The sequence below is a fragment of the Oncorhynchus kisutch genome, linkage group LG10 (genome assembly GCF_002021735.2).
Source record: "Oncorhynchus kisutch isolate 150728-3 linkage group LG10, Okis_V2, whole genome shotgun sequence".
NCBI lineage: Eukaryota > Metazoa > Chordata > Actinopteri > Salmoniformes > Salmonidae > Oncorhynchus > Oncorhynchus kisutch.
In genome coordinates this window covers 5,927,065-5,954,018 of record NC_034183.2, presented here as the reverse complement: position 1 = coordinate 5,954,018, position 26,954 = coordinate 5,927,065, and the positions used below count along the sequence as shown (strand labels likewise).

At 44.5% G+C, this 26,954-nt stretch overlaps 1 protein-coding gene across 1 annotated transcript in view; it reads left to right on the top strand.

Annotated features, from left to right (window-relative positions):
* muc2.1 (mucin 2.1) overlaps positions 1-24,948 on the top strand; it is a 34,555-nt gene extending 9,607 nt beyond the window's left edge. The window contains exons 16-50 of the mRNA XM_031832834.1: positions 195-450; positions 667-722; positions 2,088-2,179; positions 2,264-2,415; positions 2,663-2,801; positions 2,992-3,102; positions 3,762-3,941; positions 4,094-4,333; positions 4,609-4,765; positions 5,148-5,276; positions 5,438-5,697; positions 5,851-6,263; positions 6,432-6,467; positions 6,672-7,285; positions 7,958-8,499; positions 9,244-9,280; positions 9,653-10,239; positions 10,501-10,998; positions 11,180-11,354; positions 11,573-11,820; positions 12,470-12,653; positions 13,140-13,353; positions 14,118-14,293; positions 16,576-16,645; positions 16,828-16,928; positions 17,063-17,094; positions 17,365-17,542; positions 17,814-17,918; positions 18,212-18,252; positions 22,121-22,243; positions 22,630-22,734; positions 23,201-23,329; positions 23,852-23,891; positions 24,108-24,231; positions 24,539-24,948. Of these exons, the coding sequence (XP_031688694.1) occupies positions 195-450; positions 667-722; positions 2,088-2,179; positions 2,264-2,415; positions 2,663-2,801; positions 2,992-3,102; positions 3,762-3,941; positions 4,094-4,333; positions 4,609-4,765; positions 5,148-5,276; positions 5,438-5,697; positions 5,851-6,263; positions 6,432-6,467; positions 6,672-7,285; positions 7,958-8,499; positions 9,244-9,280; positions 9,653-10,239; positions 10,501-10,998; positions 11,180-11,354; positions 11,573-11,820; positions 12,470-12,653; positions 13,140-13,353; positions 14,118-14,293; positions 16,576-16,645; positions 16,828-16,928; positions 17,063-17,094; positions 17,365-17,542; positions 17,814-17,918; positions 18,212-18,252; positions 22,121-22,243; positions 22,630-22,734; positions 23,201-23,329; positions 23,852-23,891; positions 24,108-24,231; positions 24,539-24,749 (6,755 nt within the window). The 3' untranslated portion in view covers positions 24,750-24,948. The remainder of the gene's footprint in view (positions 1-194; positions 451-666; positions 723-2,087; positions 2,180-2,263; positions 2,416-2,662; positions 2,802-2,991; positions 3,103-3,761; positions 3,942-4,093; positions 4,334-4,608; positions 4,766-5,147; positions 5,277-5,437; positions 5,698-5,850; positions 6,264-6,431; positions 6,468-6,671; positions 7,286-7,957; positions 8,500-9,243; positions 9,281-9,652; positions 10,240-10,500; positions 10,999-11,179; positions 11,355-11,572; positions 11,821-12,469; positions 12,654-13,139; positions 13,354-14,117; positions 14,294-16,575; positions 16,646-16,827; positions 16,929-17,062; positions 17,095-17,364; positions 17,543-17,813; positions 17,919-18,211; positions 18,253-22,120; positions 22,244-22,629; positions 22,735-23,200; positions 23,330-23,851; positions 23,892-24,107; positions 24,232-24,538) is intronic.
* Positions 24,949-26,954: the final 2,006 nt, after the last annotated feature.

The following is a 26,954-nucleotide window of genomic DNA, read 5'->3' as shown; positions in this document are numbered from 1 at the left end:
ATTATATGCAAATCCTTACTTTGGGCACTCTTTTCATCCTGACGTGAAAATACCGCCCCCTATCCCAAACAGGTTAACAACACTTACTTACTTAATCCTCTTCCTTCCTGGAGTAAAATAGAGCCTTTAGTAAAGTTTTCCAACACTGCCAATCTTAACTTTATCCAACACTTTCCATATTTCCCTACAAACAGACAAATACATTGGTAACTGCCCAGCGTCTCAGACCTACTCTGACCAGCTCCAGAGATGTCAGCTGACCTGTAGCTCCCTGGCCAGCAAAAGCCAGGGTTGTACCAATGACTTCCTCCCCGTGGACGGTTGTTCTTGCCCGGACGGACTTTACATGGATGATAGGGGCACCTGTGTACCCATGGACAAATGCCCCTGCTTCCACAACGGGGTCCACATCAAGCCTGGGAAGTCCATCAACATTCAGGAGGAGCACTGGTAAGAGACTGTTTCCATCTAATAAAGTGTCTAGCTACCTATTTAAGTGACTACTTACCTACCTACCTACCTACCTACCCATCTACTTATTTACCTAATTTACCTACCTACCAAAGCAGCAAATTTGTCATATTACCTGCTAGTATAAAAAGTACACAGTCCTGCAATGTTACTCCAATATTGAAATATCTCTTGACATCGTGTGTGTTCTTCTAGTGTCTGCAACAATGGGAAGCTTCACTGCCGTTCCTGGAAGATGCGTTCAGAGAGTAGTAAGTAGCCTTTCTGTGTCCCCTGTTCAGAGAGTAGTAAGTAGCCTTTCTGTGTCCCCCGTTCAGAGAGTAGTAAGTAGCCTTTCTGTGTCCCCCGTTCAGAGAGCAGTAAGTAGCCTTTCTGTGTCCCCCGTTCAGAGAGTAGTAAGTAGCCTTTCTGTGTCCCCCGTTCAGAGAGTAGTAAGTAGCCTTTCTGTGTCCCCCGTTCAGAGAGTAGTAAGTAGCCTTTCTGTGTCCCCTGTTCAGAGAGTAGTAAGTAGCCTTTCTGTGTCCCCCGTTCAGAGAGTAGTAAGTAGCCTTTCTGTGTCCCCCGTTCAGAGAGCAGTAAGTAGCCTTTCTGTGTCCCCCGTTCAGAGAGTAGTAAGTAGCCTTTCTGTATCCCCCGTTCAGAGAGTAGTAAGTAGCCTTTCTGTGTCCCCTGTTCAGAGAGTAGTAAGTAGCCTTTCTGTGTCCCCCGTTCAGAGAGTAGTAAGTAGCCTTTCTGTGTCCCCCGTTCAGAGAGCAGTAAGTAGCCTTTCTGTGTCCCCCGTTCAGAGAGTAGTAAGTAGCCTTTCTGTATCCCCCGTTCAGAGAGTAGTAAGTAGCCTTTCTGTGTCCCCTGTTCAGAGAGTAGTAAGTAGCCTTTCTGTGTCCCCCGTTCAGAGAGTAGTAAGTAGCCTTTCTGTGTCCCCCGTTCAGAGAGCAGTAAGTAGCCTTTCTGTGTCCCCCGTTCAGAGAGTAGTAAGTAGCCTTTCTGTATCCCCCGTTCAGAGAGTAGTAAGTAGCCTTTCTGTGTCCCCCGTTCAGAGAGTAGTAAGTAGCCTTTCTGTGTCCCCCGTTCAGAGAGTAGTAAAGTAGCCTTTCTGTGTCCCCCGTTCAGAGAGTAGTAAGTAGCCTTTCTGTGTCCCCCGTTCAGAGAGTAGTAAGTAGCCTTTCTGTGTCCCCCGTTCAGAGAGTAGTAAGTAGCCTTTCTGTGTCCCCTTTCTGTGTCCCCCGTTCAGAGAGTAGTAAGTAGCCTTTCTGTGTCCCCCATTCAGAGTGTAGTAAGTAGCCTTTCTGTGTCCCCCGTTCAGAGAGTAGTAAGTAGCCTTTCTGTGTCCCCCGTTCAGAGAGTAGTAAGTAGCCTTTCTGTGTCCCCCGTTCAGAGAGTAGTAAGTAGCCTTTCTGTGTCCCCTTGCTATTCATATCCCATTAGTCCTCTGATGTATACAGTATTGTACCTAGACTTGGGTTCTAATACTATATGAGAGATTATTTCAATTACTTGAGTCCAGGACTAGGCTTAAATCTGTTTTAAACCGGCCCTGGAAGTATTTGAAAGATAGTATTTGAAGATCTAATTTGACAACTTATTGTGTAATAATAATGAAACTGCTTCTGTTACAGCCTGCCAGTCGCCGAAGGTGTTCTTGAACTGCTCCAATGACCTGGGAGTACAGTGTACACGGAGCTGTAGGAACCCGGATTTCATGGACTGTGTGAGTTGACTTGTTGACTTCCATTAGTACCTGACCTAAGGGTTGACTTCTTTATTTAATTCCCGTCTCTCTCCTTGACCACAGTTCTCCGCAGAGTGTGAGTCTGGGTGCAAGTGTCCCACGAGTCTGTGGGAGGATGGGAAAGGCATGTGTGTGAATAAACATGAATGCCCATGCAGCCATGACGGATTCCTTTACGCCCCAGGAAAACAGATCCCAAACGGATGTAACACTTGGTGAGTTATTCAGGTTTTATGGTTATATGTTCTTTTCTGATCAAAAGCGATACAATGTGAGGTTATGCGGTATGATATGACGTTATATGATACAATACCATATAAAAAGGAATGGAGATGTAAATTAAATGGAATGAGATTTCATGACACGAGATGAGGGCTTCCTTCATCCTCTCTAGCTAATGTGATCAGGACTGTATTTGAAGAGGATTTTTGACTTAGTGTCTCACATACTGTACACATGTAGCACCTGTAAGAGTGGGAAATGGGAGTGCACAGATAAGAAGTGCCCAGGAACCTGTACCATCTACGGCAGTGGCCATTACAAAACCTTTGATGAGCGCACGTATGGCTTCCAAGGAAAATGTGGCTATGTGGCTGTCCAGGTAATTCATGCTTATCAGGACATTTCAATACAATGCAATACATTTCAATTCAATTGTGATGTGTTTTTATACAAAAAAACATGTTTGTATAATAGTACTGCTATTGTCTTCTATATTACCAACTAATCATTTAAATGGCAAAAGTCTCATTTGGTTTCTAAAGTACTCTCTCCGTCTGTCTCTCTTTAAGAACAAATGTGGGAACCGGCCTGTCCAGGACAAATTCATGGTGATCACAGAGAACATACCGTGTGGAACCACAGGCACCACTTGCTCCAAGTCTGTTAGGGTTCAACTGGGGGTAAGACTGGACAAATTATACACTCCAACAGGCTGGTGGCACCTTCAATGGGAAGGATGGGCTCATAGTAATGGCTGGAACGGAATCAATTGAATGGCATCAAATGCATGACTGGATTTGATGTGTTTGATACCATTCCATTTACTCCACTCCAGGCTTTATATTGAGCCATTCTCCTCTCTATACCCGTTGGATCATAATGAGAGATCATTTGACATTCATACAAACAAAAAATACATCATTTTGCATTATTTAGCAAATGCTCTTATTCAGAGAGACTTATTCAGAGAGACAGTACAATTAGTGAATTCAACTAAAGGAGGTCAAATCACCATCACAATCATTGCAAGTAAAACTTTCTTCCAAATAGCCACTAACTGCAAAAATCAGTACGACATTCAAGCCATTTCTTGTCTTCATAAAAAAGCTTTATAAAGTGTATTGTCTGGCAAATTTTTGCAAAATTCCGGTAACTTTCCCCAAATTCCCTGTTTTTCCAGAAATCATAATTGCAAATTTTCTGAAATTACAAGGGAATAAGGAGGAAATCCTTGAATCTTCCAACAAGTATTTCTGGAAAGCATGGGATTTTGGGTAAAAAAAAACATTTCAGCCCTAATTGTCTGTGAACAGGAAGTGATAAATCCTTATCCTTACAGAGAACAGAGCTGAAACTATCAAAGGGGACCCATGAAGTGGTGGACCTAGGAGTGGGCTCTCAGATCCAGTACCGAGTGAGGACCGTCGGTCTGTACCTGATTGTTGAGTCAGACATCGGGATCGCAGTGCTGTGGGACCGCAAAACTACCGTCCGCATCGTCCTGGAGCCACAGCATAGTGTAAGTTTAGTGTTGAAGGGTTAACACATAGAGAACCTGTGATGAAATAGATGAACAAGACATCAGACATCAGAGTGCATTTTGTTTTGCTAACAGTGATTGATTTGGTACAGTTCCACTATGTTTGCCTTATCGTTTCTATGTGTCTATAGGGAGCAGTGTGCGGCCTGTGTGGGAACTATAATGGAGAAGGCAGAGATGACTTCACCACACAAGGTCAGATGATAGTCAGCAGCCCTGTGGAGTTTGCTAACAGCTGGAAAGTGTCAAGCACTTGCCCCGACGCAGAAAGCAACGTGGACCCATGTGGAGCCAGACCCAACCGTCACAACTGGGCTAAGATGCAGTGCAGCATCATCACCGGAAAGACTTTCCAACTGTGTCACAAGAAGGTACAGTGCTGAAACAGATTGCTATGTATAAACCGTACAGCTAGAAACCAGGTGAAAGGTTCAGACAGAACACTGATAGGATGGTGGACAGTCAAACTTCTGAACCAAAAAATACACCCAAATCGTTTTAAACATTGACTTTCTTGTCATCCTCGATGATTTTATCCATGAACATGTCTGTTGTTAAATGTGTTTTGAATAATTCTCTAAGAAACTAAAAAAAAATAATACAGTATTAGTGCATCATGTGTGTTCTCTCTGTATGTGTTTTACAGGTAGACCCTAGTCTGTACTTTGAGAACTGTGTGAAAGACTCCTGTGCCTGTGATACTGGCGGAGACTGTGAGTGTTTCTGTACAGCTGTAGCAGCCTACGCCCAGGCCTGCACCGAAGCTGGAGTCTGTGTTGCATGGAGAACACCAGAAATTTGTCGTAAGTACAATACATTTTTTGGGGGGTTCATTATGCTTGTGTCCCAAAGGTCACACACTTCCACGGTTTGACTGTCAGGCTTGGCATTGAAATGATTTGGCATGTCTGGTGTCATTTGACTGATTAGAATTTACAATGCTAAGTAAATGAATATGCTGTTGAAAGAACCCAAACATGGTGACAATGTGAGGATGTGGATCTAAAGTATATTTTAGCTGGTTGGTTTAAATAGATATCTTAATGTGTAACATTACAGTGGATGATTTTGACCAGGGTACATAGGGTTCTGATAAAAAGTAATGCACTTCATATGGAATAGGGTGCCATTTGCTGAGGGCAATGTGTATTCAGTGTATGAACCTGTACGTCTTCCCTTTTGTAGCTGTGTTCTGTGACTACTACAACGATCCAGGTGAATGTGAATGGCATTACAGCCCTTGCCACACACCTTGCTTCAAGACCTGTCTGAATCCAAATGGGACCTGTGACAACCCTCTTCCCAATCTGGAAGGTGAGGCAGCATGCTATTTGATTTGATTGGCATCAGCCTGCATGTTTGTTCCATATGCACATGCCCTTCTTTGCAAAATATCCATTTGTTTTTCTTAACCTCAACTTCATTATATGTAATACCTCAATCAAAACAACTAAATCACAATGTCTTCTTTTTAGGTTGTTACCCACAATGCCCTCCAGATAGGCCAATATTTGATGAAGAGACCGGGGAGTGTGTTGAGGAATGCCCACCAACAGGCCCATCAACAACAACCCCCCAGTCAACCACACCAACACCAACAACAACACAGTGGACACCAACAACTACCACATTGACAACAGAACCTCCAACAACATCACCAATGCCACCAACAACAACACAAACACCACCAACAACCACACCACCACCAACAACAACCACACCAAAGCCACCAACAACAACACCAATACCACCAACAACAACACAAATACAAACAACAACCACACCACCACCAACAACAACACAAACACCACCAACAACCACACCACCAACAACAACAACACCAATGCCACCAACAACAACAACACCAACACCAACAACAACATCAATACCACCAACAACAACCACACAAACACCAACAACCACACCAATTCCACCAACAACAACCACACCAATACCACCAACAACTACCCCCCAGACACCAGAGCCAACAACTACTCCTTGTATTCCTACCTGTGAGTGGTCAGAATGGTATGATGAAGATGATGATAAAGACAAGAGTGACTGGGAAACATATTGGAATATCACGCAGAGTGGAAAAGAAGTGTGTGAAGATCCACAGGATATTGAATGTGTAGCTACACACTATCCAAATACAAGTTTAGAGGACTATGTAGCTTCGACAGGCCAAGTTGTGGAGTGCGATGTTGACTTCGGGTTAATATGTGAAGAAAATAAACAAACTCAGAGACCATTTAAGTGCTTTAACTATAAGATTAGAGTCCTCTGTTGCGTTGAATGTTTATCAACAACATCACCAGAACCAACAACAACACTAACATCAACAACAACAACAGCACCTTCACCACCAACAACTACCACACCAAAACCACCAACAACAACCACACCAATACAACCAACAACAACAACAGCAATACCAACAACAACAACAACACCAATACCAACAACGACAACAACAACACCAACAACAACACCACCAACAACAACAAAACTAATACCAACAACAACAACAACACCAATACCACCAACAACCACACCAACAACACCAACAACAACAACTCCAATTCCACCAACAACAACAACACCAATACCAACAACGACAACAACAACAACAACACCAATACCACCAACACCATCAACAACACCAATACCAACAACAACAACAACAACAACAACAACAACCACACCAATTCCACCAACAACAACAACACCAATACCACCAACAACAACACCAATACCAACATCAACTACACCACCAACAACAACAACAACACCAACACCAACATCAACAACACCAACAACAACACCACCAACACCATCAACAACAACAACACCAACAACAACAACACCAACAACCACACCAATACCACCAACAACAACCACACCAATACCACCAACAATAACCACACCAACAACAACACCAATACCACCAACAACAACAACACCAATACCACCAACACCAACAACAACACCAATACCACCAACAACAACAACACCAATAACACCAACACCATCAACAACACCAATACCACCAACAACAACAACACCAATACCACCAACACCAACAACAACACCAACAACAACAACACCAACAACACCATCAACAACAACAACAACACCAACAACAACAACAACAACCACACCAATACCACCAACAACAACAACACCAATACCAACAACACCATCAACAACACCAATACCAACAACAACAACAACACCAATACCACCAACACCAACAACAACAACACCAACAACAACCACACCAATACCACCAACAACAACAACACCAATACCACCAACAACAAGTACACCAATACCAACAACAACAACATCAATACAACCAACAACAACCACACAAACACCAACAACCACACCAATTCCAACAACAACAACCACAACGATACCACCAACAACAACACCAACAACAACATCAATACCACCAACAACAACCACACAAACACCAACAACCACACCAATTCTACCAACAACAACCACACCAATACCACCAACAACTACCCCCCAGACACCAGAGCCAACAACTACTCCTTGTATTCCTACCTGTGAGTGGTCAGAATGGTATGATGAAGATGATGATAAAGACAAGAGTGACTGGGAAACATATTGGAATATCACGCAGAGTGGAAAAGAAGTGTGTGAAGATCCACAGGATATTGAATGTGTAGCTACACACTATCCAAATACAAGTTTAGAGGACTATGTAGCTTCGACAGGCCAAGTTGTGGAGTGCGATGTTGACTTCGGGTTAATATGTGAAGAAAATAAACAAACTCAGAGACCATTTAAGTGCTTTAACTATAAGATTAGAGTCCTCTGTTGCGTTGAATGTTTATCAACAACATCACCAGAACCAACAACAACACTAACATCAACAACAACAACAGCACCTTCACCACCAACAACTACCACACCAAAACCACCAACAACAACCACACCAATACAACCAACAACAACAACAGCAATACCTACAACAACAAAACCACCACCAACAACAACAACAACTCCAATTCCACCAACAACAACAACACCAATACCACCAACAACAACACCAATAACAACAACAACAACACCACCACCACCAACAACAACAACAACAACAACAACAACAACAACAACACCAATACCAACAACAACCACACCAATACAACCAACAACAACAACAGCAATACCTACAACAACAACACCAATACCACCAACAACAACACCAATACCAACAACAACAACACCAATACCAACAACAACAACAACACCACTAACAACCACACCAATTCCACCAACACCATCAACAACACCAATACCAACAACAACAACACCAATACCAACAACAACAACAACACCAATACCACCAACAACAACCACACCAATACCCCCCGAAACAACCACACCAATACCACCAAAAACAACAACAGCCCCACCAACAACAACAACACCACCAACACCATCGACAACAACACCAAGAACAACAACACCAACAACAACAACAACACCAATACCACCAACAACAACCACACCAATACCACCAACACCATCAACAACACCAATACCAACAACAACAACACCAATACCACCAACAACAACACCAACAACAACAACACCAACAACAACAACAACACCAACAACAACCACACCATTACCACCAACAACAACACCACCAACACCATCAACAACACCAACACCACCACCAACAACAACATCAACCACACCAATGCCAACACCAACAACACCAACACCACCAACAACAACAACACCAATACCACCAACAACAACCACACCAATACCCCCCGAAACAACCACACCAATACCACCAAAAACAACAACAGCCCCACCAACAACAACAACACCACCAACACCATCGACAACAACACCAAGAACAACAACACCAACAACAACAACAACAACACCAATACCACCAACAACAACCACACCAATACCACCAACACCATCAACAACACCAATACCAACAACAACAACACCAATACCACCAACAACAACACCAACAACAACAACACCAACAACAACAACAACACCAACAACAACCACACCATTACCACCAACAACAACACCACCAACACCACCAACAACACCAACACCACCACAAACAACAACATCAACCACACCAATGCCAACACCAACAACACCAACACCACCAACAACAACAACACCAATACCAACACCACCACCAACAACAACCACACCAATACCACAACCACCAACAACAACAACACCAGTACCACCAACAACAACCACACCAACAACAACAACAACAACACCAGTACCACCACCAACAACAACACCAGTACCACCAACAACAACAACCACACCAACAACAACACCACATCCACCAACAACAACAACCACACCAACAACAACACCAATACCACCAACAACAACACCAACAACAACCACACCAATACCACCAACAACAACCACACCAATAACAACAACAACAGCAATACTACTAACAACAACACCAACACCACCAACAACAACACCAATACCACCAACAACAACACCAACAACAACACCAACAACAACCACACCAATACCACCAACAACAACCACACCAATACCACCCGAAACAACCACACCAATACCACCAACAACAACAACAACAGCAATACTACCAACAACAACACCAACACCACCACCAACAACAACACCACCAACACCATCGACAACAACACCAAGAACAACAACACCAACAACAACAACAACAACACCAATATCACCAACAACAACCACACCAATACCACCAACACCATCAACAACACCAATACCAACAACAACAACACCAATACCACCAACAACAACACCAACAACAACAACACCAACAACAACAACACCAACAACAACCACACCATTACCACCAACAACAACACCACCAACACCACCAACAACACCAACACCACCACAAACAACAACATCAACCACACCAATGCCAACACCAACAACACCAACACCACCAACAACAACAACACCAATACCAACACCACCACCAACAACAACCACACCAATACCACAACCACCAACAACAACAACACCAGTACCACCAACAACAACCACACCAACAACAACAACAACAACACCAGTACCACCACCAACAACAACACCAGTACCACCAACAACAACAACCACACCAACAACAACACCACATCCACCAACAACAACAACCACACCAACAACAACACCAATACCACCAACAACAACACCAACAACAACCACACCAATACCACCAACAACAACCACACCAATACCACCAACAACAACCACACCAATACCACCAACAACAACCACACCAATACCAACAACAACAACCACACCAATACCACAACCACCAACAACAACAACACCAGTACCACCACCAACAACAACCACACCAACAACAACACCAGTACCACCACCAACAACAACACCAATACCACATCCACCAACAACAACAACAACACCATTACCACCAACAACTACCACAGCAACAACAACACCAACACCACCAACAACAACAACACCACCAACAACCACACCACCACCAACAACAACACTACCACCAACAACTACCACACCATTACCACCAACAACAACCACACCTAAACCACCAACTACAACGGAAGCCATAACTCTAACCACAACCCCAACGACAACAGAAGAATCAACCACAACCCCCAGGACAACTGAAAAACCAACCACAACCCCAACAACAACAGAAGAACCAACCACAACCCCAACAACAACAGAAGAATCAACCACAACCCCCAGGACAACTGAAAAACCAACCACAACCACCCCTGTCATAGACACCACAACCACTAAAGCTCCTACAACAACACCTAAACCACCAACTACAACAGAAGCCACAACTCCAATGACAACCACATCACCAACAACCCATGAATCGGTTGTCACTGGTCCTCCAATAACACCAGAACATCAAGTCAGTTCAATACCAACCACAACTGGGTCACCAACCCCTCCACCAATCACTTGTCCTGAGTGGGACAAAGTGGTAAGTACCTCAATATAACCATCACATAATCGACTGGGCTCCCTTAACGTCGATAACACATGGCCAACATTTGATGTCAACGAGGTCGAAAAGTCCTTTCAGAGACTTTTTAATTGACTCCTGTGTGAATTGTGAAAGTTCTCTGATGACGTGCAATTTTCTTTTCTCTCTAAAATATCAGCAAAATGAAACTTTCTGGCTCTGCAACTGCACTTTGGCCATATGCATTGAAAACAACACCATTGAGATAATTCCGTATGAATGCCCAGAGCCTGAGCCAATCACATGTACCAATGGCAAGAAACCAGTGCTACAATGGGATGAGTTCTACTGCTGCCAACGATTCGTGTGTGACTGTGAGTTGTGAAAGCTTCTTCTTCTTCTCCTCTGACCTGGTCAGGAAGGTAGATGGCCATGTCCAGTTTCTGTAACTAATAACATACACGTCCTTATCACTAACGTTTGGAATAATACTCAATATAAATATTACTTCATCCTTTAAAAAAAAGACAAATCATTTGTCAGAGGATCGTAATGTCTGTCTGCTTTATAACCATGTTTATTTTCATGACAGGCGTCTGTGAGGGTTGGGGAGACCCCCATTACATCACCTTCGACGGGCTCTTCTACAGCTTCCAAGGGAACTGTACCTATGTGCTGATGGAGGAGATGTTGCCGCGTCACCACTTCAAGATCTACATCGACAATGTCAACTGTGATCCCACCGAGGACGTGTCTTGTCCTCGATCCATCATCGTGTCCTACCACTCAACAGTTATAACACTGAAGAATCACAACCTCATTGGAGCTGCTCAGTTGGAGGTAACTTAAGTGGTTATAAACTGTCTCAGAAATCAATATAAGCAATTCAGGCCATATATATGTTGAATGGCTGGATTTGGGGCCTAAAGGACTGAGAAATGATTTATGTGAAAATGAAAGACAATTCTCTTCCATTATTTCATTCTCTGAACTGAATTGTGCATTAGTTCTCAACATCCGTAGCTTTCATTGATACAACATATGAATTTGATGCTCTCCATCAACTTAATTCAACCTGTAATGTCATGATATTAGTAAGTATTGCGGTCACCTTCCCTTTTCTTTAAGAGATCCTGAAGATTGATCTCTCTCTCTTCCATCCCTTTTTCCTATCCTTTTCTATCCCCCCCTTTCGTCCATCTCTTTCATCCCTCTCTCCTTGCCATCTGTCTTTCATCCCTCTCTCCCTGCCATCTGTCTTTCATCCCTCTCTCCCTGCCATCTGTCTTTCATCCCTCTCTCCCTGCCATCTGTCTTTCATCCCTCTCTCCCTGCCATCTGTCTTTCATCCCTCTCTCCCTGCCATCTGTCTTTCATCCCTCTCTCCTTGCCGTCTGTCTTTCATCCCTCTCTCCCTGCCATCTGTCTTTCATCCCTCTCTCCCTGCCATCTGTCTTTCATCCCTCTCTCCCTGCCATCTGTCTTTCAGGCTCTTATTGATGGAGTTTCCCTGAGACTACCCTTCACGCGGCACGGTGTGAAGGTGATGAACTCTGGTATCAACATGGTCTTGGAGATAGCACACCTCCAGGTGGTAGTTACCTTTGGAGTCACTGGCTTCAGCGTCAACCTTCCTTGGCAACACTTTGGCAACAATACACAGGGTCATTGTGGTAAGGACTTAGTTTCATTCATTTGTTGTCCTCAAACTATGTATCTTGGGCATTTAAACATAAGAGCTGAGAAATGATTGTGAATCACTGAACTTAAACAGAGAGTGGTCACTTGATATTCTGAGCATGGTATGAGAAAGCCTAATGGAGAAGTCTTTGAATTGATGGAAATCATTTATCCAAGGTTGGAGGTGAACAACTAGCCTGGTCCCAGATCTGTTTGGGTTCTTTTTACCAAAACCCTATGGGTTGTTGTCAGATATCGAACCATAGGGTTTGGCAAGACAGCACAAACTGATCAGGGACCAGGCTAGCAAACAATGGTTTGGGCTTTCCTGTCTGATGTCTGTGTCTGATATTTGTACTGTCTGTGCTGTACTAAATGTGAGAGAGCTCCAACAAAGATGTCCAATGTATGTATTACTTTTAATAGCTGCAAATGGCAAAATAAACGACTTGAACCTGAACTGTATGCATCTCTTCCAGGAACATGTAGCAACAACCAGGCTGATGACTGCATGTTGCCTGGAGGTCAGCTGGTGGAGAACTGTGCTGTGATGGCAGACTACTGGCCAGCCAAGGACCTCTACCAACCTGAATGCCATGTGCCACCTGGAATCCCCACCAACTCTCCTCTCCCTGAACCCACACAGAAGCCATGCAAGCCAGACTCCTCTGTCTGTGATCTCCTGAAGGACAGGTAAACCTCCCTAAAGGCACTGTGATCTCCTGAAGGACAGGTCCACCTCCCTAAAGGCACTGTGATCTCCTGAAGGACAGGTAAACCTCCCTAAAGGCACTGTGATCTCCTGAAGGACAGGTCCACCTCCCTAAAGGCACTGTGATCTCCTGAAGGACAGGTAAACCTCCCTAAAGGCACTGTGATCTCCTGAAGGACAGGTCCACCTTCGTAAAGGCACTGTACAAGTTCTCTAATAAAATGTCATGGTTAGGGTGATTTAAATGACACAAATGCTGTGTGGGAAAATTGCCAGCTACTCCATTAAACAGTCTGTCAGGAGGGGCTAGCTACTCCATTAAACAGTCTGTCAGGTGTGGCCAGCTACTCCATTAAACAGTCTGTCAGGAGGGGCTAGCTACTCCATTAAACAGTCTGTCAGGAGTGGCCAGCTACTCCATTAAACAGTCTGTCGGGAGTGGCCAGCTACTCCATTAAACAGTCTGTCAGGAGTGGCCAGCTACTCCATTAAACAGTCTGTCAGGAGTGGCCAGCTACTCCATTAAACAGTCTGTCAGGAGTTTGAGTAAAGTTATAAAACCTGTTGTAACTATCAACAATCTAACTTATCACAGACTAAATTCTCACATGCAATGATGTAGCTCTATACCCCTAACCTAAACACAAAGGTGTGTTTTGTGTCTGACAGAAACCAATATGAATCTTACAGTGTATTTGGAAGGTCTGTTTCTCATATTCTTTCATCTCTGGTTTTCAATCCACAGCATTTTTGCAGCCTGTCATCCATTTGTCTCACCTGACAACTTCTACACGGGCTGTGTCTATGACAGCTGCCACGTGTCCAACCCAGCGGTGGAGTGCACCAGTCTGCAGACATACGCTGCTGCCTGTGCCCAGTTTGGAGTATGCATCTACTGGAGAAACCACACCGAGCTCTGTGGTAGGCTTACTGTACTCGTTGAAAACATCCAGACTCACCAGGTTAAATAAGACTCACCTAATAAGGATAGATAAATAAGTCCACCATTGAAGAGATATGAAGTACTGTGTAGAAGACCAGGAACAAGGAACTGTGTAGATGAGACCAGGAACAATACTATACTAACACAACTTAGTATGTGTTGTAGATCAGACCAGGAACAATACTATACGAACACAACTTAGTGTGTGTTGTAGATCAGACCAGGAACAATACTATACTAACACAACTTAGTGTGTGTTGTAGATCAGACCAGGAACAATACTATACGAACACAACTTAGTGTGTGTTGTAGATCAGACCAGGAACAATACTATACGAACACAACTTAGTGTGTGTTGTAGATCAGACCAGGAACAATACTATACTAACACAACTTAGTGTGTGTTGTATATCAGACCAGGAACAATACTATACTAAACCAACTTAGTGTGTGTTGTAGATCAGACCAGGAACAATACTATACTAACACAACTTAGTGTGTGTTGTAGATCAGACCAGGAACAATACTATACTAACACAACTTAGTATGGGTTGTAGATCAGACCAGGAACAATACTATACGAACACAACTTAGTGTGTGTTGTAGATGAACACACAGATGTTGTAGATCAGACCAGGAACAATACTATACTAACACAACTTAGTGTGTGTTGTAGATCAGACCAGGAACAATACTATACTAACACAACTTAGTGTGTGTTGTAGATCAGACCAGGAACAATACTATACTAACACAACTTAGTGTGTGTTGTAGATCAGACCAGGAACAATACTATACTAAACCAACTTAGTGTGTGTTGTAGATGAACACACAGATGTTGTAGATCAGACCAGGAACAATACTATACTAACACAACTTAGTATGTGTTGTAGATCAGACCAGGAACAATACTATACTAACACAACTTAGTATGTGTTGTAGATCAGACCAGGAACAATACTATACTAACACAACTTAGTGTGTGTTGTAGATCAGACCAGGAACAATACTATACTAACACAACTTAGTGTGTGTTGTAGATCAGACCAGGAACAATACTATACTAAACCAACTTAGTATGTGTTGTAAATCAGACCAGGAACAATACTATACTAACACAACTTAGTGTGTGTTGTAGATCAGACCAGGAACAATACTATACTAACACAACTTAGTATGGGTGCATTTTTATATTTGAAGTGATAAATGATGGAGATAGTGGACATCCTTGTCTGGTTCCCCTTTGTAATGTGTAATATAGTATCGTCCTTCAGTCCTACAATCAACTGATTGTAAATAATGACTGTAGTCAGAACATTTTTCCATTGTGATAACACTTTTTACATCAGCAGTTGTCACAAAGTGTTTATACAGAAACCCAGCCTAAAACCCCAAACAGCAAGCAATACAGATGTAGAAGCACGGTGGCATGGACAAACTAGGAAGAAACCAGAATCTGAGGGGTGGCCAGTCCTCTTCTGGCTGTGCTTGGCGGAGATTGTAAGAGTACATGGCCATTAAGGCCAGACCGTTCAGCAGCAGGTTTGGTAGAGAGAGAGAGAGAGGGGGGAGAGAGAGAGGGAGAGAGAGAGGGAGGGAGAGAGAGAGAGGGGGGGAGAGAGAGGGAGAGAGAGAGAGAGAGAGAGAGAGAGAGAGAGAGAGGGGGGGGAGAGAGAGAGGGAGAGAGAGAGGGAGGGAGAGAGAGAGGGGGGGGGGGAGAGGGAGAGAGAGAGAGAGAGAGAGAGAGAGAGAGAGAGAGAGAGAGAGAGAGAGAGAGAGAGAGAGAGAGAGAGAGAGAGAGAGAGAGAGAGAGAGAGAGAGAGAGAGAGAGAGAGAGAGGAGAGGGAGAGAGAGAGAGAGAAACAGAGACAGAGACAGAGACAGAGACAGAGACCGAGACAGAGAGGGTCGAAACAGCTCATCCGGTGGTCAGGACAGGGTTCCATAGATGCAGTCACAACAGCAGAAATTGGATCAGCATTACAACCAGGTTGACTGGGGACCGGCACAGCCAGGAGTCGTCAGGCCAGATGGTCCTGAGGCTCAGGTCCTCTGTGAAGGGAGAGAGAGAGAGAGAGAGAAGAATTAGGGGTAGCATACTTAAGATCACACAGGACACCAGAGATGACAGGAGAATTATACCAGATAGGACAGTCTGAACCTAGCCCCCCGGCACATAGACTATTGCAGTATATATACTGGAGACTGAGACAGGGGGTTCGGGTGTCACTATAGACTGAGTTGTATCTTTCTTCAACAGCCAGCGACTGTCCAGCTGACAAAGTCTACAAGCCCTGCGGTCCTGCAGAACAGCCAACCTGTGATGACAAGTAGGTTTCTATTTAGAGATTGTCTAGCGCAAAAACAACCTTGCTTTCATGTTTTATGTTACCTGAGGTAGACAACGTTATGAATGTCAAATAAGACAAAGAGAAAATACCTACCAACAGTTAAATATAGAGTTGCTGTACATAGGAAACAGGAGTTGTCACTGTAATGTTGTGTTCTACAGTCCAGACGAGTCTAGGATGAACTTCACCACAGAAGGCTGCTTCTGTCCTGATGGGATGAAACTCTTCAACAAGGACTCAGGGATCTGTGTTGATAAGTGTGGTGAGTGTTCCCAGTTACCGCTATTGGTCCATTTCATGTTGACGGCACAGAGAAGATGGTTAGGACTTAACCTTTCCAAGGATGTTTCAGGTCTATGAATGTTCTACTAAATGGTGGTGTTTGTGTTTTTGAAGGATGCATTGACCCTGAAGGAGTTCCACGAGAGGTACGGTAGACCTTTTGGTTTTGATTCATCGTTTATTTATTAGACTAATTAATATAGACTGTTATCTAGTCCACTGGCTCTGTCATGGATGATGCCAGAGGTTTATATGAGGACCTACTTACAGCGTCCACACAGTATTATCCACATTGTCTGAATGCCAGATGGCCCCCTTATGCCCTATATTTAGCCCCCTATGTCCTATTTAGTGCACTACACTTGATCAAACCCATTGATAGAATCACACTCCCTTCTTGTTGTATCTCATCACAGTTCAACGAGAGGTTTGAGTACAAGTGCCAGGACTGCGTTTGTTTGGAATCCACCAAGACTGTGAACTGTAAACCCAAGGTCTGCTCCAAACCACCAGTAGAGATATGCACTGGACCAGGCTTTGTATATGTCAACCAAACCGATCCATCCGATCCATGCTGCTCTAACCTCGCCTGCCGTAAGGATCTCACAACACCTTTTTACCTTACATATTATACGCAGATCTATTTCAACAGTATTGTGCCGACCTGAACCGTACTGTGCTGGCTTGGATATGTTCTTTTCACATGGTCCTTTCCAGCACGGGTCCAGGATCTAGGGTTGATGTGTAACCAGGCCAGTGCCGTACAGCTGGGCTCAGCTCAGTCGTGTTGAAAACACCCACATAGTGAAGACATGAATCAGCTCATATTATTATGTCCATACTCTGCTATTGTTTCCCCTCCTAGGTTGTGAAAGCAGCACTTGCCCACCTACCAACATGAACTGTCCTATTGGGTTCGTGCCAGTGGTTTCAGTCCCTGAGGGGAAATGCTGTCCGGAACACACATGTGGTAATGTCTCTTTACCTAGATCTATACTATCTAGACTATCTACATGTTGTATGGTCTCTTTACATAGATCTATACTATCTAGACTATCTACATGTGGTATGGTCTCTTTAACTATATCTAGACTATCTACTATTCCTGTGTTTGTATTGCTGAGACAATACCAGTTATTTTAGACAGTCCCATGGATTGGTTGTCTGTGTCTCTCTCTCTCAATTGGTTGTTTGTGTCTCTCTCTCAATTGGTTGTTTGTGTCTCTCTCTCAATTGTTTGTTTGTGTCTCTTGTCTCTTTCAGAGCCTAAAAGAGTTTGTCTTCACAAAGGCATGGAATACCTGGTAATGACAAACTATTCTGCTCTCTCATCTGAAATGTTCATTACATAAATAAACACTGTTGGTTTTTACTTGGTTTAATATCTATACATATTAATAGAATGCAGTATGTGTACAGTAAGTCTCATACGCTATATGGGTTCATGTCAAATAGTGTCGGAGAGAGTGGGTATCCTGGTTCCCCTGTGTTAGAGACAGTGGGTATCCTGGTTCCCCTGTGTTAGAGACAGTGGGTATCCTGGTTCCCCTGTGTTAGAGACAGTGGGTATCCTGGTTCCCCTGTGTTAGAGACAGTGGGTATCCTGGTTCCCCTGTGTTAGAGACAGTGGGTATCCTGGTTCACCTGTGTTAGAGACAGTGGGTATCCTGGTTCCCCTGTGTTAGAGACAGTGGGTATCCTGGTTCCCCTGTGTTAGAGACAGTGGGTATCCTGGTTCCCCTGTGTTAGAGACAGTGGGTATCCTGGTTCCCCTGTGTTAGAGACAGTGGGTATCCTGGTTCCCCTGTGTTAGAGACAGTGGGTATCCTGGTTCCCCTGTGTTAGAGACCGTGGGTATCCTGGTTCCCCTGTGTTAGAGACAGTGGGTATCCTGGTTCCCCTGTGTTAGAGACAGTGGGTATCCTGGTTCCCCTGTGTTAGAGACAGTGGGTATCCTGGTTCCCCTGTGTTAGAGACAGTGGGTATCCTGGTTCCCCTGTGTTAGAGACAGTGGGTATCCTGGTTCCCCTGTGTTAGAGACAGTGGGTATCCTGGTTCACCTGTGTTAGAGACAGTGGGTATCCTGGTTCCCCTGTGTTAGAGACAGTGGGTATCCTGGTTCCCCTGTGTTAGAGACAGTGGGTATCCTGGTTCCCCTGTGTTAGAGACAGTGGATATCCTGGTTCCCCTGTGTTAGAGACAGTGGGTATCCTGGTTCCCCTGTGTTAGAGACAGTGGGTATCCTGGTTCCCCTGTGTTAGAGACAGTGGGTATCCTGGTTCCCCTGTGTTAGAGACAGTGGGTATCCTGGTTCCCCTGTGTTAGAGACAGTGGGTATCCTGGTTCCCCTGTGTTAGAGACAGTGGGTATCCTGGTTCCCCTGTGTTAGAGACAGTGGGTATCCTGGTTCCCCTGTGTTAGAGACAGTGGATATCCTGGTTCCCCTGTGTTAGAGACAGTGGGTATCCTGGTTCCCCTGTGTTAGAGACAGTGGGTATCCTGGTTCCCCTGTGTTAGAGACAGTGGGTATCCTGGTTCCCCTGTGTTAGAGACAGTGGGTATCCTGGTTCCCCTGTGTTAGAGACAGTGGGTATCCTGGTTCCCCTGTGTTAGAGACAGTGGGTATCCTGGTTCCCCTGTGTTAGAGACAGTGGGTATCCTGGTTCCCCTGTGTTAGAGACAGTGGGTATCCTGGTTCCCCGTGTTAGAGACAGTGGGTATCCTGGTTCCCCTGTGTTAGAGACAGTGGATATCCTGGTTCCCCTCTGTTAGAGACAGTGGGTATCCTGGTTCCCCTCTGTTAGAGACAGTGGGTATCCTGGTTCCCCTCTGTTAGAGACAGTGGGTATCCTGGTTCACCTGTGTTAGAGACAGTGGGTATCCTGGTTCCCCTGTGTTAGAGACAGTGGGTATCCTGGTTCCCCTGTGTTAGAGACAGTGGGTATCCTGGTTCCCCTGTGTTAGAGACAGTGGGTATCCTGGTTCCCCTGTGTTAGAGACAGTGGGTATCCTGGTTCACCTGTGTTAGAGACAGTGGGTATCCTGGTTCCCCTGTGTTAGAGACAGTGGGTATCCTGGTTCCCCTGTGTTAGAGACAGTGGGTATCCTGGTTCCCCTGTGTTAGAGACAGTGGGTATCCTGGTTCCCCTGTGTTAGAGACAGTGGGTATCCTGGTTCCCCTGTGTTAGAGACAGTGGGTATCCTGGTTCCCCTGTGTTAGAGACAGTGGGTATCCTGGTTCACCTGTGTTAGAGACAGTGGGTATCCTGGTTCCCCTGTGTTAGAGACAGTGGGTATCCTGGTTCCCCTGTGTTAGAGACAGTGGGTATCCTGGTTCCCCTGTGTTAGAGACAGTGGGTATCCTGGTTCCCCTGTGTTAGAGACAGTGGGTATCCTGGTTCCCCTGTGTTAGAGACAGTGGGTATCCTGGTTCACCTGTGTTAGAGACAGTGGGTATCCTGGTTCCCCTGTGTTAGAGACAGTGGGTATCCTGGATCCCCTGTGTTAGAGACAGTGGGTATCCTGGTTCACCTGTGTTAGAGACAGTGGGTATCCTGGTTCCCCTGTGTTAGAGACAGTGGGTATCCTGGTTCCCCTGTGTTAGAGACAGTGGGTATCCTGGTTCCCCTGTGTTAGAGACAGTGGGTATCCTGGTTCCCCTGTGTTAGAGACAGTGGGTATCCTGGTTCACCTGTGTTAGAGACAGTGGGTATCCTGGTTCCCCTGTGTTAGAGACAGTGGGTATCCTGGTTCCCCTGTGTTAGAGACAGTGGGTATCCTGGTTCCCCTGTGTTAGAGACAGTGGGTATCCTGGTTCCCCTGTGTTAGAGACAGTGGGTATCCTGGTTCCCCTGTGTTAGAGACAGTGGGTATCCTGGTTCACCTGTGTTAGAGACAGTGGGTATCCTGGTTCCCCTGTGTTAGAGACAGTGGGTATCCTGGTTCCCCTGTGTTAGAGACAGTGGGTATCCTGGTTCCCCTGTGTTAGAGACAGTAGGTATCCTGGTTCCCCTGTGTTAGAGACAGTGGGTATCCTGGTTCCCCTGTGTTAGAGACAGTGGGTATCCTGGTTCCCCTGTGTTAGAGACAGTGGGTATCCTGGTTCACCTGTGTTAGAGACAGTGGGTATCCTGGTTCCCCTGTGTTTGAGACAGTGGGTATCCTGGTTCCCCTGTGTTAGAGACAGTGGGTATCCTGGTTCCCCTGTGTTAGAGACAGTGGGTATCCTGGTTCCCCTGTGTTAGAGACAGTGGGTATCCTGGTTCACCTGTGTTAGAGACAGTGGGTATCCTGGTTCCCCTGTGTTAGAGACAGTGGGTATCCTGGTTCCCCTGTGTTAGAGACAGTGGGTATCCTGGTTCCCCTGTGTTAGAGACAGTGGATATCCTGGTTCCCCTGTGTTAGAGACAGTGGGTATCCTGGTTCCCCTGTGTTAGAGACAGTGGGTATCCTGGTTCCCCTGTGTTAGAGACAGTGGGTATCCTGGTTCCCCTGTGTTAGAGACAGTGGGTATCCTGGTTCCCCTGTGTTAGAGACAGTGGGTATCCTGGTTCCCCTGTGTTAGAGACAGTGGGTATCCTGGTTCCCCTGTGTTAGAGACAGTGGGTATCCTGGTTCCCCTGTGTTAGAGACAGTGGGTATCCTGGTTCCCCTGTGTTAGAGACAGTGGGTATCCTGGTTCCCCTGTGTTAGAGACAGTGGGTATCCTGGTTCCCCTGTGTTAGAGACAGTGGGTATCCTGGTTCCCCTGTGTTAGAGACAGTGGGTATCCTGGTTCCCCTGTGTTAGAGACAGTGGGTATCCTGGTTCCCCTGTGTTAGAGACAGTGGGTATCCTGGTTCCCCTGTGTTAGAGACAGTGGGTATCCTGGTTCCCCTGTGTTAGAGACAGTGGGTATCCTGGTTCACCTGTGTTAGAGACAGTGGGTATCCTGGTTCCCCTGTGTTAGAGACAGTGGGTATCCTGGTTCCCCTGTGTTAGAGACAGTGGGTATCCTGGTTCCCCTGTGTTAGAGACAGTGGGTATCCTGGTTCCACTGTGTTAGAGACAGTGGGTATCCTGGTTCCCCTCTGTTAGAGACAGTGGGTATCCTGGTTCCCCTGTGTTAGAGACAGTGGGTATCCTGGTTCCCCTGAAGTAATGTGTAATGTAATGAGTTACTTGTTCTTCTAGCCCAATTCTAAAGTACCGGGATCAGAGTGCCAGGAGTGCACCTGCACCAACAAAGTGGACCCCAAGTCTGGTCATTACCAAATTGACTGTGGATTCATGCAATGTGATGAAGATTGTGAAAAGGTAAGAACTGGTACAGCTGCTGTGTCTGCTCACATTTCAAATATTTACCAAAAGTTGAAATACCATTGAGTAGCTTAAATGTATTCAGTCAATACGTTTTTATACTTTAATCGGCTGGTTTCTTAGACCCAGATTAAGTAAGTAAGTAAACCTTGTCTGATTCAGAACTGCCGACAGATTAAGCCTAGTCCTTGCTTTTAAAATCATTCTCAATTGGTGGTGAGGCATCCGGGCGGTGAGACATCTGTTCTTGAGTTCTTCTATTCTATAGAGTCTCCTGGCAAGGCAATCGGTTGTATTCACACTTTAATAACGTGTATCATCATCATCATCATTATTCTTTAGGTGTTGCAGCAAGTCACTCATGTGTTCCTCTTCTCCTGCAGGGATATGAGTACCAGGAGCCAGACTACTCCTCAGATGACTGCTGTGGTAAATGTGTTCAGACCCACTGTGTCCTCCAGATCAATGGGACCAAGCAGTTGTTGAAGGTAGGTACCGTTCCTGTCAGTTTAACTGTCACAGATGAACTAAGAAGTAGTAAGTAGTTCTCTGTTAAATGTCTATATTGTTTGTGCGGCTGTGTGTGTGTGTGGAACAAGCTTCCCCATAATATGAGGACAGCAGGAGTGCCTGCAAATCTCCCTAAAACCACTGACAGCCTACCTCTTTAAAGAGCGTGTTAAATAAGTCCCAGTCCGCCCCACCCCCTACGAGTGGTGTATGTTGTTGTCTCACTTAGAGATCTTAAGACAAATGCTCTAATGTAAAAAAACGTTTTGGATAAGAGCGTCTGCTAAATGACAAACATTTAATGTCAAATGTGTGTGTGTGTGTGTGTGTGTGTGTGTGTGTGTGTGTGTGTGTGTGTGTGTGTGTGTGTGTGTGTGTGTGTGTGTGTGTGTGTGTGTGTGTGTGTGTGTGTGTGTGTGTGTGTGTGTGTGTGTGTGTGTCCAGCATGGAGATACATGGTCTGCTCCTGGTGACAAGTGCCAGCAGTACAGCTGTGTGAAAAACGGTGATAGTTATCTGACCCAGAGCTCCAACATCCATTGCCCACCCTTCCAGCAGGCCAACTGCCAGCCTGTGAGTACAGTACACAACATAACAAGAACAGAAAGAACAACCTGTGAGTACAGGACACAACCTAACAAGAACAGAAAGAACAACCTGTGAGTACAGTACTCAACCTAACAAGAACAGAAAGGCCAGCCTGTGAGTACAGGACACAACATAACAAGAACAGAAAGAACAACCTGTGAGTACAGTACTCAACCTAACAAGAACAGAAAGAACAACCTGTGAGTACAGTACTCAACCTAACAAGAACAGAAAGGCCAGCCTGTGAGTACTGTACAGTACTCAACATAACGAGAACAGAAAGGCCAGCCTGTGAGTACAGTACTCAACATAACAAGAACAGATAGGCCTGCTGACTGCATATGCTCTCAATAACCAACCTTATTGACAATATTTCGATCCACAATCATTTTCATCACAGTACAGTACACACAATATACCAGTTTTCATTTGACAGAAAAATGACTTCTCTCGTCCTAATATGAAATGTATTCTGTAAAGAAAACGTTGAAACTTTTTTCTCCACAGGGTTCAATTCAGACCGCTGCAAACGGCTGCTGTAGAATTTGTAAGTATGAAAGAGAAATATTCAAAGCTGTTAACAATTTTATATCAGGATTGGAATATGATCAGATTCATGCATCATAAAACCACTGATATTCCTAATTGATAATGATTGACAAGGAGAGCCACCTTGTAGTCAGTGAACTCAAACAGGTGCAGCTCTTTTTCATGATCTTTCCAGACTGATCATGTATAACGGTGTGTCTCCCTCCAATACCAGGTGTGGAGAAGGACAAGGCCTGTAAGGTAGGATCCATGAAGAGTTTCATCAACCACAAGAGCTGCCAGTCTGTTGAGGAGGTGGAGATGCCGTACTGTGAGGGATCCTGCAACACCTTCACCAAGTGAGTGTGGAAACAATGCTAATATCACAACCCAGTGGAGCCTCATCACAGCCATAACACCATGGGGAGGGTTCCAGTATCCAGTTTAAAAAGCCTAGTGATGGACTGAAAATCATTTTAAATGAATCTCCATTGAACATGCTTCTTAGTCCAGGACTAGGTTTAATCTGTGTCTGGGACACACACACACCCCCTAAATGTATTTGTGTTTTGTGAAACATGTCATTTGTTGAGGTGTCTTTGTCTCTTGGGGAGTAGATGATCTCTTAATCTCTGTGAACACCTCTCTTTCACTCCCGTCCTCCAGGTACTCTGCCATGGCTGCGTCTCTGGACCACTCGTGTGCCTGTTGCCAGGAGTCCCGGTCCAGTAACCGCACGGTGGACCTACGGTGTCTGAATGGAGATGTGGTGCCCTACACTTACCTACACGTGGAGGAGTGTAGCTGCAGACACAGCGACTGCAACAGAGCCATTAGGGTGCCTGCCCGCAGGACACGCAGCAACACGCTGGTGTAAATGGGATCTGTACTAATACAGATGGGAATGGTCCAGCACCAATCCATTCGCTGCTTACTAAGGAACACCCTGCTACCCTGCTTCACACGGCTGTTATTTATCTAATCGCTTTGATTTATATGTCAAATGAAGATTAAATTATATTTACAATGTAGAAATGTATGCTTACTTATCTTATTAAAATGCAACCTTCAAATACTTATGTCCGTTGTTTGTTTTCTTGTAGAAGTGCATGCACCTTGTTTTGGAAAGCTTTGGTTTATTAAGCTGTGAAACCTCTTTAGCCTTCTTCACACTGCCAGTTTGAAGTGATTCCCCCCCCTAAAACATGTTGCACATCAGATTAGAATCTGTATATTTTCCAACAGTTTGAACAGCCAAAAGGCGAATGGAAGCAGATATTTTCAGCCACATTTCAAACCACTTTCGTAGGTCATGTGTCTGAAAGTACAACTCTTGCTCAATTTGACCTCATGTGGTTTTTAGACTGTTATTTGGCATTTTGCTTGCTAGCTTATTTGATGACAGATTAACAAGAACGTTTGGTAGCTAACTAGCTTGTTAATTGTTAATGAGTGAATATGCTAGAAAGCTAAACAGCTACCTAGCTAGCTAGTTGACTGCTGTGGCTAGCTAAACAGCTACCTAGCTAGCTAGTTGACTGCTGTGGCTACGTAGCTAGCTAGTTGACTGCTGTGGCTAGCTAAACAGCTACCTAGCTAGCTAGTTGACTGCTGTGGCTAGCTAAACAGCTACCTAGCTAGCTAGTTGACTGCTGTGGCTAGCAAAAACCGACTTGTTTTGAAAGTTGGATAATCTTGTCCTACGAGACTTTAAAAGTGTTCTTCCACTATGATTCTGGACATTCAAAACAACTAGGAAACATCCAGGCATTATTGTCACCTTAGCTTGCTACTTAACTTCTGAGTGATAGGAAGTATGAGCGCCACCACCAATCAGCCTGCACCACTGCACACACATTACTAAGACAACTAGCGTAGCCATGTCAACAAATGACTGCTGTCTGAATACACACATTACTAAGACAACTAGCTTAGCCATGTCAACAAATGACTACTGTCTGAATACACACATTACTAAGACAACTAGCTTAGCCATGTCAACAAATGACTGCTGTCTGAATACACACATTACTAAGACAACTAGCGTAGCCATGTCAACAAATGACTGCTGTCTGAATACACACAGAAAGGTGATTTGGTCACTTGTAACTGTTTGGACAGTCAGTATTCCAAAACAGATTTGAAAAACAAAACTGATCTGAGCGTTAAGGCCTGAAGTGTAAACAAGGCTTTAGAGCTTTGGTGGATGACAGTTAGAGTGTCATCCCTGACATTATAATACAGAAATATATATTTGTTGTTTCGTGTTTTATCATACAGTACTAAAGTAGTGCTATATTTACAAGAGGTTAGGATTAACCCTGCAAACAAAAATTAACATCACGATATCAAATCAAATCTAATTTTATTGGTCACATACACATGGTTAGCAGATGGTAGCCTAGTGGTTAGAGCATTGGACTAGTAACCGGAAGGTTGCAAGTTCAAAACCCCCGAGCTGACAAGGTATAAATCTGTCGTTCTGCCCCCTGAACAGGCGGTTAACCCATTGTTCCTAGGCCGTCATTGAAAATAAGAATTTGTTCTTAACTGACTTGCCTAGTTAGATAAAATTTAAAAAATTTAAAATGTTAAATGCGAGAGTAGCGAAATGCTTGTGCCTCTAGATCCAACAATGCAGTAATAACCAACGAGTAATCTAGCTAACAATTCCACAACTACTACCTTATACACATATCTAAAGGGGTGAATGAGAATATGTACATATAAGTATATGGCTGAGCAGCATAGGCAAGTTGCCATAGACGGTGTAAGATACAGTATATACATGTGATATGAATAATGTAAGATATGTAAACATATTATTTAGAGTGCCATTGTTTAAAGTGATCCATTTATTAAAGTAGAAGCCTATATCCTGTTTATGCAGTGTGAGTCAGCTTGATGCACCAGTACACCCCCTGGACAGGACACTAGTCTATCTCCTGTTTCTGTAGTGTGAGTCAGCTTGATGCACCAGTACACCCCCTGGACAGGACACTAGCCTATATCCTGTTTCTGTAGTGTGAGTCAGCTTGATGCACCAGTACACCCCCTAGACAGGACACTAGCCTATATCCTG